The sequence below is a fragment of the Urtica dioica genome, chromosome 8 (genome assembly GCF_054948205.1).
Source record: "Urtica dioica subsp. dioica isolate 48M chromosome 8, U.dioica_male_clone48M_v1_H2, whole genome shotgun sequence".
In the NCBI taxonomy this organism is placed as follows: domain Eukaryota; kingdom Viridiplantae; phylum Streptophyta; class Magnoliopsida; order Rosales; family Urticaceae; genus Urtica; species Urtica dioica.
In genome coordinates, this window is record NC_142763.1 from 12,714,551 (window position 1) to 12,731,955 (window position 17,405).

The 17,405-nt window shown below is 41.5% G+C and overlaps 2 protein-coding genes and 2 pseudogenes across 4 annotated transcripts; 2 read left to right on the top strand and 2 right to left on the bottom strand.

Annotated features, from left to right (window-relative positions):
- Positions 1–1,532: 1,532 nt before the first annotated feature.
- On the bottom strand, positions 1,533–10,255 carry LOC149388233 (cellulose synthase A catalytic subunit 4 [UDP-forming]-like; annotated as a pseudogene). The gene is made up of 7 exons (XR_016300639.1): positions 10,250–10,255; positions 9,921–9,995; positions 9,762–9,843; positions 9,517–9,679; positions 3,579–4,193; positions 3,202–3,339; positions 1,533–1,618 (listed from the first exon to the last, which is right to left on the bottom strand). The product of XR_016300639.1 is annotated as a cellulose synthase A catalytic subunit 4 [UDP-forming]-like (transcript).
- LOC149388234 (anthranilate synthase beta subunit 1, chloroplastic-like) lies at positions 4,276–5,393 on the top strand. Of its 2 annotated transcripts, none has more exons than XM_089622879.1 (3): positions 4,276–4,583; positions 4,708–4,837; positions 4,987–5,393. In XM_089622879.1, the coding sequence occupies exons 1-3, from the start codon at positions 4,552–4,554 to the stop codon at positions 5,089–5,091; spliced, it is 267 nt and encodes an 88-aa protein (XP_089479005.1). In that variant the 5' UTR covers positions 4,276–4,551; the 3' UTR covers positions 5,092–5,393. The 2 variants fall into 2 exon arrangements, with proteins under 2 accessions (XP_089479005.1, XP_089479006.1); XM_089622880.1 differs by having other exon boundaries at positions 4,317–4,583; positions 4,708–4,827.
- Positions 6,946–9,363, top strand: LOC149388235 (pentatricopeptide repeat-containing protein At5g50390, chloroplastic pseudogene; annotated as a pseudogene).
- Positions 10,256–10,275: 20 nt separating the features above from the next.
- Positions 10,276–16,928, bottom strand: CESA4 (cellulose synthase A4). The gene is made up of 12 exons (XM_089622869.1): positions 16,735–16,928; positions 16,430–16,631; positions 16,218–16,342; positions 16,057–16,138; positions 15,812–15,974; positions 13,790–14,405; positions 13,460–13,597; positions 13,129–13,254; positions 12,814–13,026; positions 12,210–12,722; positions 11,771–12,121; positions 10,276–11,060 (listed from the first exon to the last, which is right to left on the bottom strand). The coding sequence occupies exons 1-12, from the start codon at positions 16,780–16,782 to the stop codon at positions 10,479–10,481; spliced, it is 3,159 nt and encodes a 1,052-aa protein (XP_089478995.1). The 5' UTR covers positions 16,783–16,928; the 3' UTR covers positions 10,276–10,478.
- Between the last annotated feature and the right edge of the window lie 477 nt (positions 16,929–17,405).

The following is a 17,405-nucleotide window of genomic DNA, read 5'->3' on the forward strand; positions in this document are numbered from 1 at the left end:
TACATTGATGTGCTGTTTTTTTAATTCAATGAGTAATAAAAACTAACAAGTATCCCATAATAAGTTTATGAAATTATTCAACTTGGTTATGTAAGGAAAATATGTGTTGCGACAAATAAAGTATTGTATCTATCACTAAAGAAATACCGTATTCATATTAAGAAAATATACATATGATCGATTACCGTAATACATACACCTGCGTTTTTTTTAACAAAAAAAAAAAAAAACTATAATATTTGTACCTCTTTAGAAAGAATAAGCAAAAATGTGGGCTGAAAGAAATTTGCCCAAATGAGCTAATGGGCCAAATTTTATTGCCCAAATGAGTTAAATAAAAAGCCTTGAGTTAGGGATTTATTCTCCAACGTGTAATATTCTCAGACTTGTCTTCCTTCTTCTTCATCGCCGCACAAAAAAAAATGTGTAATGGGTTTCGGACACAAACGTTAGACGACGAATCTTCGCCGATTTTCTCCAAAAATGTGTTGAATTTGTTCTCCGGCGGACCGAAACGAGTGGAAAGTCGTCGACCGCCGCCGAAAATCGCCGACAAACTACCTCCGCTCTCCTCTTCTTCTTCTTTCCTTCCTGATTTTTTTTTTCTTTTCTCCGACTTTCGGTCGACAACCCACGACATCGAAGTTTTTTTTAACGCTATAAGAGTCTTTTGATGACCGAAACGACATGTCGTTTCCTCGATTTTCGAACGACAAAACACGAGGAAACGACATACATTGTTGTCGCTCGCCGTTCAGTCACCGGCAAGGAATTTCCAGGCGACTTTCCCCAATTTCCGGCGACATTTTTTTCCTTGATTGAAACCCATGAACCGAAGCACAAAATGCCAGGAATACATTTATAACAGTAAATAAAACATCACAGATGTGCAGTTGTTAATGTTTCATTGTTAATGTACTGTAAATTAGAAATACATTTACAATTCATGATCCAACGTAAATAACCGACAAATTAATTATCAAGAGCTACAAGTAGATATCTGGGTTTTTCTCTCTGATCATTTCTCCAACAAGTGATAGATGACTGTATGACTCTTCAAAATCACCGCGAAGATTCCTCAAAGACTCTTTACATCCCTTCCATGCTCTATAATAAGTAACCCCCACATTAAATCTTGACCTCATTATTTCAGCAACACCGGATGGGATAATTTGATTTGCCAATGGACCCCTAAAATCATCTTTGACACATTTGCTAATAAGAACAGACGAAGCATGTTTATTCTTGTGTATAATTGACTGTCCATAGCACGTGTGTTCTTTAACAAATGACCTTATAACCGACAATCCAGAGTTCTTGCAAACCGACGCATTCATCTTCCAAGAACACTGAACGTTCGCACATCCAATGCAATATCGGGTTTTACTTGATCTAAACACCTTGAATTCAAAATTATTGCGAACATCGGTCATTCCAATAGCCGTCTGTAGAACATCTTTGCGGCTAAATACATTATTAACATTGATTTCAAAATTCATTGGAAAATTCCTCAAATCAGGTTCATCATACATAATAATTTATGGAGCCGTCAATTCTTCACTACAATTAGCCAACAGTTCTGACTTTGATTGATGGCATTGTTGCTCAAATAATTTAACTGAAAATAAGAAATAAATGATCAGCAAAAAGGTCTGTTAATGCGACAAAAATGAGAGCTTCATTATAACAAAATTACCAGACTTCATGAGCGAAAAAGAAGAACACTCCTCCATGCTGTATAGTCGGGTATTGTAATAGATAAAAAAACTGGACGTTCAATATTCAGTTTTTAAAACATCATTGTATACTAAAATTTAAAATGAATTAGGCGGCCAAATGACAGTATATTATCGACAATTATGAATGAAAATAAAGACTATAAATGCTTATTATATTGAGATATGGTGTATATTCTATTGGGAAAATATCATATTTATACCCTGTGTTTTAGTGAAATGTCGAGTTTAACCCTCGGTTTTCAAAAATGTCGAGTTCATACCCTCTGTTTAACTAAAATGACGAAATTATACCTTGAAATGAATAACAGCGTCACAAATCCTTCTTTCATTGATATTAACTCTTATATAAGAAAAACCAAATCAAATATAAATCAGTGCCCTAACTTCCAAATTCTCAATTTTGAAATAAAAATAGCCTTAAATTGAAATTAAATAATAAAACTCATACCTCCTAAGAAATGACTTCATTTCGTGTTCGAATTGTAACTCTAAATTCTGAATTCTCTGTTCGAATATGCGATTTTGATGACTATCAACTATCGATGTTTACCCATTTGCCTCTTTCTGTGTTCTTCACGATTAAGAGACTGTTGTTTATTTTTTAGTTTTTAAATAAATTACATATATGGCGCGAATGAATAAAGATAATTGGTGTTTATATATACATATTATAATCAACGTCAATGAAAAGTCAATAAAAAGAATATTCGTGACACTGTTGTCTATTTCAGGGTATAATTTCGTCATTTTAGTTAAACAGGGGGTATAATTTCGTCATTTTAGTTAAACAGAGGGTATGAACTCGACATTTTTGAAAATCGAGGGTTAAACTCGACATTTCACTAAAACACAGGGTATAAATGTGTTATTTTCCCTATTCTATTCTGCCACAAATATAGAAACTAATTTTCTAAAACCAACCGCTATATCTTTCAAATACACACGTCCAATATATCTGGAGATACAATAACTGCTTTCCAAAATAATTTAATCTGAAAATTAAAAAAAACAAGGGAATTAAATATTAAAAGCCGATATTAATAGAGCCAACACATGTCCATATAACTACTTTCCCTTTCAGTTTATTTCAAAATTAAAAAAAAACTGCCTCTTATATAATTGGGGCGAATTAATAAGGGCAAATGAGTAAAAAAAATTAGTTAATATCATGCCACGTAAACGTATTGGCTATTAACGAATAATTAACCAAATATTGGTTAAAACACAATTCTCAGCGTTTGTAAGGCTTATGTGGCCAATTTTTTGTTAAAAAAAATATAGCAATTTTCATTTCACTATTCCAATACACAACGAGCTATGAGCTCTCTTGAAAATCACACACTCCATGATTCAGCAAACATTAACATTCAGAAAGATATGAACGCATATATCTCGGTGAATTTTATACTATTCATTCAAGGACTAAAAAAATTCTATAAATAAGAAAGAAAGAAAAAAAAACCTGAATCATTCCGGGATGATCACGGGTATTATTCCCGGGCCAGGGAGTGCCATCCTGCATAACCCACCCGTCTTCGGGTTTCTTCTGCGCCTTCGCCACCAAAGCGTTAATCCTCACCTTAAACCCCTCATACTCTCTCTATCAAAAAGAAAGAAAAAAAATGTGTTAGCTAAATAGCCAATTGAAATTAATGAGTTCGCAAAACATGTTTAAAATCAGCGAAATAGAAAGTGTTCAAAATTTAAATCAGTGTAAACAAAAAAGAAATTGAAACATGCTGAAAAGCTTGGCTAATTTGGTAATTAATTAGTTTCAAATAGTTATTTTGTATAAAATTTTCAAGAAAAAATAATTAAATAAAAAAGCTTACAACTGACCTTCATAGACCTCCTTTCCTTGACGAAGCTGGGATGAACCTTGTCCTTCAAGTAATCGATCTTCTCCGAGAAGTAAAACTCCGGCGCCCTCGGCTCCACGGCGTGCTTTCTGCAAAACGGCACCCAGCGGCGCGCGAACTCGGCGGTCTCCGCCAACGAATCGAATAGCAGCATCGACGCACCATCGTCGGAGACGTAGCAGCACAGCCTATCGGTGGGGTAATCGACGGAGAGAATGGAGAGCACGGTGTTGGCCGTGATGATCGGCGGCTCTTTCAGCGGATCGACGGTGCTGACGTAGACGTCGACGGCGGCGAGGAGGCTGGGGCGGCCGTCGGAGGGCTCGAATCGGAGGGAGAGGCGGTCGAGGTAGGTCTGGCGATCGACGGGGTTCCATTGGGGAACTGGTCGAGGATCCACGAGAAGGCGAACCAGATCTCGCAGATGACGGAGATGAGCCAGAGAGGGTAAGCGTCGTAGGCTGGGGTGAGGATTCGGAAGCGGAAGAAGAAGCTGAGGATGACCAGACGGAGGATGATCACGATCCGGTAAGGGCTTATCAGCGACGATGAGATCGGAATCTTCCGCCATAGAGGCTGCCGAGCTTCGCCTAGTCTGCCAACACAAGTTTAGCAAAGGGTAAATGCGTCATTAACGGTGCAAAAAATCATTCATTTTGATTTTTTTTTATTGGTATATTATTAGCTAGTTAGGTTTAAATTAGAGATAGTCCAAATAAAAAAACAAAAGGCAAATATTAGACGACGAGCTTCTCTACTTCATCGCAAATCCCACTCATCAGCCGTCATCGCGGTGGACGTTGGCGAGAGGAAAAAAACGGCACCGATCGAGGAGCCGATGGTGGCTACGAAGTCGATGAGTGGGATTTGCGATGAAATAGAGAAGCTTGTTTCGGGGAAGAGATACGGAGAAGCACTCGAGCTTTTCGGAGTTTTGGAGATCGCAGGCTGTAATGGAATCCGGACCAGTACTCTCGATTCTCTGGTAAGGGCTTGCATCGGCAACATTTAGTTTTGATTTCTTCGCGGTTTCAGTAGCAGTATGTTACAACTTATCACGCCAGTTCATTTGTATATTTATTAATATTACTTTTCAATGCCATACCCAGCCCATTCACTGCTGGTAGATATCACAGCCTTGTGATTGAAAAGGAAACTTTTCCTCATGATGAACTTGAGATTACAGCATGGACTGAGGACGGACTTGTAATGGCTGCTCGTCACAAAAAGTATAAGCTCGTACGACTTCATATTTTTTATTTTATTTTAATTATGATTACCAAAGTGTAATTTTTTGTGTGAATCATAACTGCGATGGAATCGCGTAGCTTCCTGAAGTTAATTTATACTGACTTTCGCAAATCCCAACCTTTTTTTTAACCTTGCAGGGTGTTCAATTCCATCCAGAAAGTATTATCACCACCGAAGGAAAGGGAATCATTTGCAACTTCATCAAAATGATAGAGAGACGAGAGTCTGAAACTGAGAGTTAAGACTTCAGTGTGTTTTATTTTTTTTTTTTTAAATGAGAAAGTTCAGGTTGATCCACACATCAATAAACTTTGGTCGATAGTTCTTCCTTTCGCCACACAGAAATCATTTAGTAAGTCGGGGTGATCAGTCTTCAACATTCTGAGATGGTGACTGGCTTTACAGTCTTCGTTTTGTTTTCCTTTCATTTAGTTATAGGTTGGAAGGCTTGCACATTCTATTATTTTTATGTTGTACTTTTTCTATGAATGGTTCCAGTTTCTTGTTTTTCTAATGTAATAAATTTAATTTCATTTCCTTGTGAGAGATTCTACATTCTCCATAAATAAATAAATAAATCTGTATTCTTTTATCAATGAGAGTAAGAAAATGTTGGTTTAGTATAAATGAAGAGATTAAGTTGATTTTAATGGATGGGTAAGCCAAACAGTCAACAGCAATTTTAAAAAAGATCATGAGAGAGAGAGAGAGACTTTCTAAAATTTTATTTTTTTATGAACATTCTTATTTTATCTGCGAAAACCGACATTTTTTAAAACAGACTAAATTAGCAAATGGATCAAAAATCAAAACTTCTCAACATTTTTGGTTTACATATAAGATCAAGAATACATAAATTTGTGGCTATACCTTCTCAACTAGATATGCCAACAAGTCTTGGGAAACTTATTTGACATTTGATTACACAATCTGAATGACTACACCCAAGCTCATTCCAAGAAAAATCGTTTGAAGAGAAACGATTGGTCGGTCCGGCTAGCAATCCACGCCGCACTGTTTGAGAATCGGCTAGCAATACTGGGGTGAGGATTCGGAAGCGGAAGAAGAAGCAGAGGATGACCAGACGGAGGACGATCACGATCCGGTAAGGGCTTATCAGCGACGATGTGATCGGAATCTTCCGCCATAGAGGCTGCCGAGCTTCGCCTAGTCTGCCAACACAAGGTAAGCAAAGGGTAAATGCGTCATTAATGGTGCAAAAAATCCTTCATTTTGAATTTTTTTTTTTATTGATATATTATTAGCTAGTTAGGTTTGTCTAAAAATTAGAGATAGTCCAAATATATATATAAAAAAAGGCAAATATTAGATGTGAATAGATTTACATATTGAGGTATGTAATTTATATGTAGTATAGCTGTAATTTATATATGTGATTATTTTTTTAAAAATAAATTGTTTTGTTTTGAAAAATAAAATTCATTTTTAATCATGTAACTCAAAGTTAATCATAGACTTCATTGAGATATATTCGAAACAAATGAGTTTATTTAAAAAAAAAAATTGTAAAATTATGAGCCGTTATATTGATTTTATTCTAGGTTTCAACTTTCAACTCTTAAAAATATACACAACGAACTCGATACATCCAACATAATAACACAAAATTCATTTTTTTTTATGGTGTAAAGGAGTAGATATTTTCTTTCCTTAAGTCGTATTTCTTTTAAAAAAAAAATATTAGACAAAATAATCGTTATAAATTAATTGCATAGTCAAAGTATTTTATTTTTGAGTAAAAGAATAATGATTTGAAGTTTTATTTTTTCTTTTACAAAGTTCACAGTCCAAATATATTTATATTTAAATTATTCATAAATTTTTTAATTTGTATCGGTACTTTTGAATTTTTATTAAATTTATGTACCTAGAACTACTAATTTTTCAATCTACGAATTTGAAAGAACACTATTAATTTTAACAAAGGTCGGAACTCGCTATCCACAAATGTGGTTTCTTGGGTCAAAATCCAAACTGAGTTGGCCAACTACCTTTTTTTTGTATCTTGTGTCAGTGATTTAAAAAGTATTTTATGTTAGTATTGAGACAAACAGTCAAAACAGCGGAGTTAACAATGCAAGAAACCGTTTCTTTCAGGCTTCAAACTTCGTACTCTCCGAAGCAAATCTCCAAACGAAAGTCGCTCTGATCTTTCTTCTCTGCGTGTTTCCTAAGCTACGATCGCATCTCTATAGCCATGGAAGTCTCGCTCGGATCTTTCTTGGACGAGATTCGAACCGCCACCACTTCTTGCGTCTTCGGTTTTTCTTCCTCCGATACTCGGTCCTTCGAGCGCCGGAGATCTCTGCTATCGCCGCCGACGGCTGTGGCTCCCCGCGCAAAGTGCTCGTCGGCGATCGAACAGAGCTGGAAGCCACGCCCGGAGGCGAAACGCTTCGCGGTGGACGTTGGCGAGAGGAAAAAAACGGCACCGATCGAGGAGCCGAAGGTGGCTACGAGGTCGATGAGTGGGATTTGCGATGAAATAGAGAAGCTTGTTTCGGGGAAGAGATACGGAGAAGCGCTCGAGCTTTTCGGGGTTTTGGAGATCGCAGGCTGTAATGGAATCCGGACCAGTACTCTCGATTCACTGGTAAGGGCTTGCATCGGATTGAACTCCGTTAGAGGAGTGAAAAATCTCTCTGAATTCGTTTCCAGGACTGGCCTTGAATTGGATTTGCACATGAGGAAGAGGTTTCTTTATATGCACGTGAGGTGCGGGATGATGATCGACGCACGCAAACTGTTCGACGAATTGCCCGAGAGGGACTTGGTCTCATCCACCATGATGATCGCAGGCCTCGTGGATTCGAGGCAATTCGCCGAGGCGATCAGTCTGTTCGTCGTGATCCACGAGAAATTCTCCGATATCGGAGCCCACACATTCGCCACCGTGATCCGAGCCTGCTCGGGCCTCGGAATCGTGACGATCGGCCGGCAGATACACTCCTGCGCGATCAAGTCCAACGTGGTGGTCAACACCTTCGTGGCCTGCGCTCTGATCAACATGTACAGCAAGTGCAACTCCATTAAAGAAGCTCGGCTCGTGTTCTCCAGGCTGGCGGAGAAGACAACGGTGGCTTGGAACTCGATCATCGCAGCGAACGCGCTCCACGACCACACCGAGGAAGCCCTGAGCTCGTACTACGAGATGAGAGACTCGGGCGTTAAAACCGACCATTTCACGTTCTCCATATTCATCAAGATCTGCTCGAGGCTCGCCTCGCTGGCGCACGCCAAGCAAGCCCACGCCGACCTCGTGAGCCATGGCCACGGATTCGACCTCGTCGCCAACACCGCGCTCGTCGACTTCTACGGAAAGTGGGGCAGCGCCGAGGACGCCCGCAACGTGTTCGACAAAATGCCGCTCAAGAACGTGATCACGTGGAACGCGATGATCGCCGCGTACGGCAACCACGGGCTCGGGAGCGAGGCCGTCAAGCTCTTCGAGAGGATGACGAGGGAGAACAACCGGAAGATCATCCCAAACCACGTCACGCTCCTCGCGGTCCTCTCGGCTTGTTCCTACTCGGGCCTCTCCGATCAAGGCTGGGCGATCTTCGAGTCGATGAGCAGAGACCACAAGGTCAAGCCTCGGGCGATGCACTACGCGTGCATGATCGAGCTGCTCGGGAGAGAAGGCCGGTTGGAAGAAGCCCACGAGATGATACTGAAAGCCCCGTTCGAGCCCAAGGTCAACATGTGGGCCGCGCTTCTCACCGCTTGCCGGGTCCACGGGGATTTGGAGCTCGGGAGAATCGCCGCCGAGAAGATCTACGGAATGGAGCCGGAAAAGCTCAACGGCTATCTAGTCCTCTTGAGCATATACAAGGCCACAGGAAAGGCAAAGGAAGCTTCTTCCGTGCTTCGGACCCTGAAAAGGAAGGGTCTGAGGATTTTCCCGGCGTGCACTTGGATAGAGATGAAGAAACGGGCTCACGTGTTTCGGTCCGGAGACAAGACCCATGCGGAAACCGAAAAAATCTACCGGAAACTCGAGGAACTGACGGCCGAGATCACAGAGCTCGGGTACGTCCCCGAGCTAGACTCTGTGCTCGACGAACGCGAAGAACGGTCGTCGCACCAGAGCGAGAAACTCGCGATCTCGTTCGGGATCATCAGTACTTCCGACGGGACGCCGCTGCAGATCGTGCAGGGCCATCGGGTCAGCGGAGATTGCCACTCCGCGATCAAGTTGATCGCTTTGGTCGCCGGGAGAGAAATCGTTCTCAGAGACGCTAGTAGGTTTCACCATTTCAAAGATGGACATTGTTCTTGTGGAGACTATTGGTAATTTCTTTCAACTATTATACTACACCTTTTTTCATTTTTTTATTATTTGGGTGATGCTTATACAACATTGCCCGTAATACTTGAGCATTATTTGCATATAAGAATGACTAATAATCATAGCTCAATGATAACTGCATACTTCTGAAGTACTTCAGTTAGTATCATAAAGATGGTAATTGCTCTTGTGGAGATTATTGGTAGACTTTCTTGTCTTTCTTTTTTTAAGTACACAACTTTAATGTTTAGATTGTCCATTTAATCATAGCTCAATAATAAAAAATTGGCCTACTCTTGTTATTCAGTTGTGAGTAATTTTTATTTATTCTTTTATTGAGAGGTGATTTGAGACTTACATGTAATCATCCTCATCGGCTTCAACGTTGTTTACATCGTCTTTGCTGAGCACATTTCCTCTCTTTTCTTGCCTCGCTTTCCACTTTTCCACTCTGTCTTTCCATTCCTCATTGGACTCATTGCCATAACCTTCTCTCTCTCCCTCAAATTCCTTACCAGCAACTACACATTCCAATCACAGCAACGCAATTAATAGAATGTGTGTATACATATATTTCTGACATCAATTAGGAAATCTAATTACCACTTCCTCCAACAGAGAAAGCGTGAACATTGGGCTGCCATTGCTGATTACTGTTATTATTGTTATGGTTGTCTCCACCATCCTGTAAAATAAATAATGATTTATAATTGCCCTGAAAATGTCTTCAAATAGATCTTCCGGAAAATAATATTTGTTTACCGAGTCGTTGGCAAGAGGATTTCGATCTGAGTGATCAAGCTGAAGATGATTCTTAACTGGAAATTTCTTGTTTTTCTAATGTAATAAATTTAACTTCATTTCCTTGTGAGAGATTCTACATTGTCCATAAATAAATAAATAAATCTGTATTCTTTTATCAATTAGAGTAAGAAAACGTTGGTTTAGTATAAATGAAGAGATTAAGTTGATTTTAATGGATGGGTAAGCTAAACAGTCAACACCAATTTTAAAAAAAGATCATGAGAGAGAGAGAGAGACTTTCTAAAATTTTATTTTTTTATGAACATTCTTATTTTATCTGCGAAAACCGACATTTTTTAAAACAGAAACTAAATTAGCAAATGGATCAAAAATCAAAACTTATTTGTGGTTTACATATAAGATCAAGAATACATAAATTTGTGGCCATACCTTCTCAACTAGATATGCCAACAAGTGTTGGGAAACTTATTTGACATTTGATTACACAATCTGAATGACTACACCCAAACTCATTCCAAGAAAAATCGTTTGAAGAGAAACGATTGATCGGTCCGGCTAGCAATCCACGCCGCACTGTTTGAGAATCGGCCCGGTTTGCTTCGGCAAGAACGGATCGATCCTGACCCAAACCAAAGAGAAGATGGACGAGAGAAGAATGGACCAGAGGATGACAATGGTGGGAGTCCTGTTCTGCCTCCCCATGAGGCCCTTGAGGAAAGGGTAGAGGTGAAGGATGACCCAGAAGGCGAAGAAGAGCTTGCCGAAGAGCGGGCCCCACGAGCCGTAGCCGTTGTTGATGGCCTCGGAGATTCCGGCCACGACTCCGACCATGTTGAGGATGATGAGCGTGGTCGGAGGGATGAGGAGAGTGGTCCACTTGAAGAGATAGAGGTCCCCGAACTCGGCGTCGTCCGCGGCTTTCGACGTGACTGTGAAGTTGGTGTCGACCCCGGCCAGGACTTTGAGGAGCCCTTGGAAGACCGCGAAGAGGTGAGCGGAGACGCCTCCGATCACCCAGAACTGCTCGTTCCTCCACAGGTCCTCGATGCTCACGCCGCTCCACCTCAGCTCCAGCACCGCCGTCGCGATGATCGACAGGAACAGAGCCAGGAACCACATGCTCGCCAGGTTGTTCAGCTGCACGATACATTTCGAGAGCCACGTCAATCTCTATTCCTAAATCAACTACGGTTATAAACTCGCTCAATTGGAACCCGATTGTTTCATACTAATACAACAATGGGAAGAAAAAAAAAATCATTGGGAAGATGAGAGGATTTCACTATATCGAAAAACTAGTTACGAATTCAAAAAGGGAAGTGATAAAACCCTAGGAAAAAATTGAGAAATTGATAAGGCTCTAGAAAAAACCCTCCTGTAAGGGACGGAGCCAACTAAGGCCCACCAGGGGTTCAAGCTCCCCCTCAATTTTTTTATTTTATTTTCACTCTTTACTCAAATTTAATTTTTTATTTTTTGTTTCTCTTATTTTTTACCCTAAAATTTTACAAATTAGCCCCCTGAATTTTTTTTTTTACTTTAGCCCCCCTAAGTTTGGAGTCTAGCTCCGTCCCCGCTAAAACCCACCAAGGACTTAAGCCCCTCCTCAATTTTTTTCACTTTTTTACCCAAATTTAATTTTTTTCCTTCTCTTATTTTTACCCAGAAAATTTACGAATTATTCCCACTGAATTTTATTTTTTTACTTTACCCCCCTAAGTTTGGAGTCTAGCTCTGTCCCTGCGGCTGTAATATTAAGAATCTTGACATACTATTATGGAAATTATTGTTTATAATTATCGCATGTTATGTTATGATGATTGTGTGTGGCAAAAAGGGTTACTTACAGTCGGGATGATGAACTTTCCGGTGAGAAGACAGACGGCGGGGATGGTGCAATAAGCGAGCAGAGGAATGGAAGTGAAAGGGTAGACGATGGTGTTGATGTAAGCGAGTCTCTCGAGCAGTTTCAGTTTGCCACCCCAGCCGTACCACAACGGGCAATGACGGCTCATGAAAATCTCTACCGAGCCGAGAGCCCACCGTAGGACTTGGTGCAGCCGATCCGACAGATTTATCGGCGCCGAGCCCTTGAACGCGGGCCGTTTCGGGACGCAATACACCGATTTCCATCCTCTGCAGTGCATCTTGAAGCCTGTCAGGATATCTTCAGTGATCGACCCGTAAATCCATCCAATCTGAGGCCACACAAATAAGCAAAGCCGTTATGAAACCGAGATTTTCGAGTATAATACAATATACATGTTTTTTTTTTTATTGTGTCACCTCTTTGCCCCATTCAGTTTTCTCTTCATATCCAATGCTGATGACATGAATGGCCTCTTTGATGAGAGTCGAGCTGTTTGTTCCGTCGGGAAGCCCGCCGTTTTCCATGAGAGTGGAAGCTATGAAAACCGGAGACTGACCGAACCGCTTCTCAAAGTTCTTCTGCGACATGAGCGAGGACTTCTCTAACTCCTCGTAGCCCTCGAGCCCTTCCTCAATCTCCTCGAGATCGAACATCGCTCCCTTCTTCGCGTAACTCTTCTTCTTCTTGTTCTTCGAGTAAAGCCCTCCGAGCAAGCTCGCCAGCCCCTTCTTCTTTGACTTTGGCTTTGACTTTGACTTCCTCGATCCGCCGCAGCAGCAACTACACCACGACGGCCAGCAATCACACGTCATCTTGGGACGCTTTTCGGAGACCGCCGGGTCGTAACCGTACAACGCTTGTCTGTTGAACACGCATCCAGTTCCGACATATACCGGTCCTTGTATCCCGTCTAATCCTTTCATGTTAATCTAATAACGAACCCCAAAACAAGCAATCAATACATAAGAAAGAAAAAAAAAATTGATTTTTATATTTGTGGGGACAACAATGCTTGCTTACATCAAAGAACACGGTGTTTCTGTTGGCATATCTGTCGTGTCGATCAATGCCGTCAAATCTTTGGGGAAACTGGACGTAGCAGAGCTTCTTTCTGAGCTGAGGGTCCATGAGAAAACACATGGCTTCTCTCACGGCCTTGCTGTTGTTGATGTAGTGGTCGCAATCGAGATTCAACATGAACGGGGCGTTCGTAAGCACAGCCGAGACCCGAACCTGTATTACATATAATAAAGAATTCATGGGAGAGATAATCAATCAGTCTTGAGTCACTAGTTCTGGAAAAACTTGGACACACAAGTTCTTGATCGTTCTTACGAGAGCGTTCATGGCACCGGCTTTCTTGTGATGTTGATAACCGGGTCGCTTCTCACGCGAGATGTACACAAGCCGAGGAAGTTCCTTGCCCTCCACGTCAAGAGCACCCCCACTTCCCAGATAAACCTTTTAAAAAAAATAGCAATTTTCATTTCACTATTCCAATACACAACGAGCTATGAGCTCTCTTGAAAATCACACACTCAATTCATGATTCAGCAAACATTAACATTCAGAAAGGTATGAACGCATATATCTCGGTGAATTTTATACTATCCCTTCAAGGAATAAAAAAAATCTATAAATAAGAAAGAAAGGAAAGAAAAAAAACCTGAATCATTCCGGGATGATCACGGGTATTATTCCCGGGCCAGGGAGTGCCATCCTGCATAACCCACCCGTCTTCGGGTTTCTTCTGCGCCTTCGCCACCAAAGCGTTAATCCTCACCTTAAACTCCTCATACTCTCTCTATCCAAAAAGAAAGAAAAAAAATGTGTTAGCTAAATAGCCAATTGAAATTAATGAGTTCGCAAAACATGTTTAAAATCAGCGAAATAGCCAAAGTGTTCAAAATTTAAATCAGTGTAAACAAAAAAGAAATAGTTATTTTGTATAAAATTTTCAAGAAAAAATAATTAAATAAAAAAGCTTACAACTGACCTTCATAGACCTCCTTTCCTTGACGAAGCTGGGATGAACCTTGTCCTTCAAGTAATCGATCTTCTCCGAGAAGTAAAACTCCGGCGCCCTCGGCTCCACGGCGTGCTTTCTGCAAAACGGCACCCAGCGGCGCGCGAACTCGGCGGTCTCCGCCAACGAATCGAATAGCAGCATCGACGCACCATCGTCGGAGACGTAGCAGCACAGCCTATCGGTGGGGTAATCGACGGAGAGAATGGAGAGCACGGTGTTGGCCGTGATGATCGGCGGCTCTTTCAGCGGATCGACGGTGCTGACGTAGACGTCGACGGCGGCGAGGAGGCTGGGGCGGCCGTCGGAGGGCTCGAATCGGAGGGAGAGGCGATCGAGGTAGGTCTGGCGATCGACGGGGTTCCATTTGGGGAACTGGTCGAGGATCCACGAGAAGGCGAACCAGATCTCGCAGATGACGGAGATGAGCCAGAGAGGGTAAGCGTCGTAGGCTGGGGTGAGGATTCGGAAGCGGAAGAAGAAGCAGAGGATGACCAGACGGAGGACGATCACGATCCGGTAAGGGCTTATCAGCGACGATGTGATCGGAATCTTCCGCCATAGAGGCTGCCGAGCTTCGCCCAGTCTGCCAACACAAGTTTAGCAAAGGGTAAATGCGTCATTAACGGTGCAAAAAATCATTCATTTTGATTTTTTTTTTTTATTGGTATATTATTAGCTAGTTCTAAAAATTAGAGATAGTCCAAATAATAATAATAAAAAAAAAGGCAAATATTAGATGTGAATAGATTTACATGTTGAGGTTTGCAATTTACAATGTGTTAAAATAACCCTAATTTACGTTTATTAATCTTTTACTTAAAAAAAAACCCAAAAAAGGCCCAGAAAAAGCCCAAACTTTTAAATTGGGCCTAAAAAAAAAAAAAAAAACCTGCCCTATTTCACGCGTTTCTGGGCGAAAATTTTCAGAGCGTACGCACAAGGCGCACGGCGCAAGTTGACTTTTTTTTTTCCCAGGCTTAAGCCTTGAGGCTTTTTCCGATCGCCTCGCCTCAAGGCGCCTTTTAAAACTATGAAAACCGACCATTTCACGTTGTCCATGGTCATCAAAATCTGATCGAGGCTCGCCTCGCTGGCGCACGCCAAGCAAGCCCACGCTGACCTCGTGAGCCACGGCCACGGATTCGACCAGATCTTGATGACTATGGAGAACGTGAAATGGTCGGTTTTAACGCCCGAGTCTCTCATCTCGTAGTACGAGCTCAGGGCTTCCTCGGTGTGGTCGTGGAGCAAGCCCACGCTGACCTCGTGAGCCACGGCCACGGATTCGACCAGATCTGGATGACACCGCGCTCGTCGATTTCTACGGAAAATGGGGCAGCGCCGAGGACGCCCGCAACGTGTTCGAAAAAATGCCGAGCGAGACTCTGTGCTCGACGAACGCGAAGAACGGTCGTCGCATCAGAGCGAGAAACTCGCGATCTCATTCGGGATCATCAGTACTTCCGACGGGACGCCGCTGCAGATCGTGCAGGGCCATCGGGTCAGCGGAGATTGCCACTCCGCGATCAAGTTGATCGCTTTGGTCGCCGGGAGAGAAATCGTTCTCAGAGACGCTAGTAGGTTTCACCATTTCAAAGATGGAGATTGTTCTTGTGGAGACTATTGGTAATTTCTTTCAACTATTACACTACACCTTTTTTCATTTTTTTATTATTTGGGTGATGCTTATACAACATTGCCCGTAATACTTGAGCATTATTTGCATATAAGAATGACTAATAATCATAGCTCTCAATGATAACTGCATACTTCTATATTTCAGTTAGTATCATAAAGATGGTAATTGCTCTTGTGGAGAGTATTGGTAACTTTCTTGTCTTTCTTTTTCTAGTACACAGCTTTAATGTTAAGATTGCCCTATCAATCATAGCTCAATAATAATAATAAAAAAAAAATTGGCCTACTCTTGTTATTCAGTTGTGAGTAATTTTTATTTATTCTTTTATTGAGAGGTGATTTGAGACTTACATGTAATCATCCTCATCGGCTTCAACGTTGTTTACATCGTCTTTGCTGAGCACATTTCCTCTCTTTTCTTGCCTCGCTTTCCACTTTTCCACTCTGTCTTTCCATTCCTCATTGGACTCATTGCCATAACCTTCTCTCTCTCCCTCAAATTCCTTACCAGCAACTACACATTCCAATCACAGCAACGCAATTAATAGAATGTGTGTATACATATATTTCTGACATCAATTAGGAAATCTAATTACCACTTCCTCCAACAGAGAAAGCGTGAACATTGGGCTGCCATTGCTGATTACTGTTATTATTGTCATGGTTGTCTCCACCGTCCTGTATAATAAATAATTATTTATTATTGCCCTGAAAATGTCTTCAAATAGATCTTCCGGAAAATAATATTTTTTTTTACCGAGTCGTTGGCAAGAGGATTCCGATCTGAGTGATCAAACTGAAGATGATTCTTAACTGGAAACTCGTCGTCAAAATCTTCTCCATCGAATTCTTCTTCATCATCCCCAGCGACCCTGGGACAACCTGAACGGGATAATAATAACTTAGGCCACGAGTTTTCACGAAACTTTCTTAGCGCATAGATACGGAAATGTACGTAGTATCGCACACCTCTGTGGCGCTTATAACGAGTGTTGCACTGAGGACAGCATTGGTTTCCGTCGCTGCGCTCGTAGTCGTAGCACGGCCGGCACACCGGAAACTTGCACACGTGGCACGCCGAGAACACCTCTCCGTTCTCGTTGCACCCGATCTCATCCCCACACACACGGCAAGTGCTCTTCGACAAGGCTTGTCGTGTCGGAGGCTGATTCTGCAAAAAAAATAATTATAAAAAAAAAATAAAAATTATGTCATGTTGTCGAATCGAGTATTGTGTGTCTGTGTGTGTGTGTGTGGGGTTTGGAAAGTTATACCTCGGTTTCAGGGAACGAGGTAGAGCCGGCCACGGGGTTCGAGGCCATGGCGTGGTGGTATGATCAGAGGAGATTGGGGATGAAGAGAGAGTTGGTTTTTGTTGTGAAGGAATGATGAGAGTGTGGTTATATTGTGTGGGGGTTGAGAGTGAAAAAGGAGAAAAGAGAATGGACAAGAGAATTAGAATCTACCTACTGTGAGTTGGGAAGTCGTGAGGTTGATTCTAAGAGACGTTAGTGATTTGGTACAAGATCAAAAATGGGTTTGTTTTCTACCTAAATATATATTTTTTTGGTGTTGCTTAGGTTCAAAGGAAGCACGCTAGATTATATTTTCTGATTAACAAATTACATCCTTTGTACCGAGTTGTCACAGACCCCACTCTCATTTATTTACTACCTGTATTAAATCCCACCAAATTAGTCCGAATCTGCAATTTTCCAAATATCTTTATAAGCTATGGAAGTTAGAGATCACACGGTCTCGCTTCTCGCAGATAGTGTATAACGTCCCTATTTCCATAAAAATATAATCAAGATTATTGAATCCACGTGTTACTTTCGTGCAGTAAAATTGAATAGCCTAAGCTTGAAGTTTGGTAGTCAATTCATTTTACTGCCTCTGGCTGTGTATGATTTAAGTTTCGAGTTTGGTTATCAATCGCATTGTA

What these genes read in the sequence shown, in the direction of transcription:
- CESA4 (XM_089622869.1), bottom strand. Translation starts at nt 16,782, where the DNA reads ATGGCCTCGAACCCCGTGGCCGGCTCTACCTCGTTCCCTGAAACCGAG. An exon ending in ATCCTCTTGCCAACGACTCG is followed by an intron (nt 16,139 to 16,217) that starts GTAAAAAAAAAT and finishes TTTATTATACAG; the next exon opens with GACGGTGGAGACAACCATGA. An exon ending in GAAACACCGTGTTCTTTGAT is followed by an intron (nt 12,723 to 12,813) that starts GTAAGCAAGCAT and finishes GTTCGTTATTAG; the next exon opens with ATTAACATGAAAGGATTAGA.
- LOC149388234 (XM_089622879.1), top strand. Translation starts at nt 4,552, where the DNA reads ATGGAATCCGGACCAGTACTCTCGATTCTCTG. An exon ending in CCAGTACTCTCGATTCTCTG is followed by an intron (nt 4,584 to 4,707) that starts GTAAGGGCTTGC and finishes TGCCATACCCAG; the next exon opens with CCCATTCACTGCTGGTAGAT. An exon ending in GTCACAAAAAGTATAAGCTC is followed by an intron (nt 4,838 to 4,986) that starts GTACGACTTCAT and finishes TTAACCTTGCAG; the next exon opens with GGTGTTCAATTCCATCCAGA.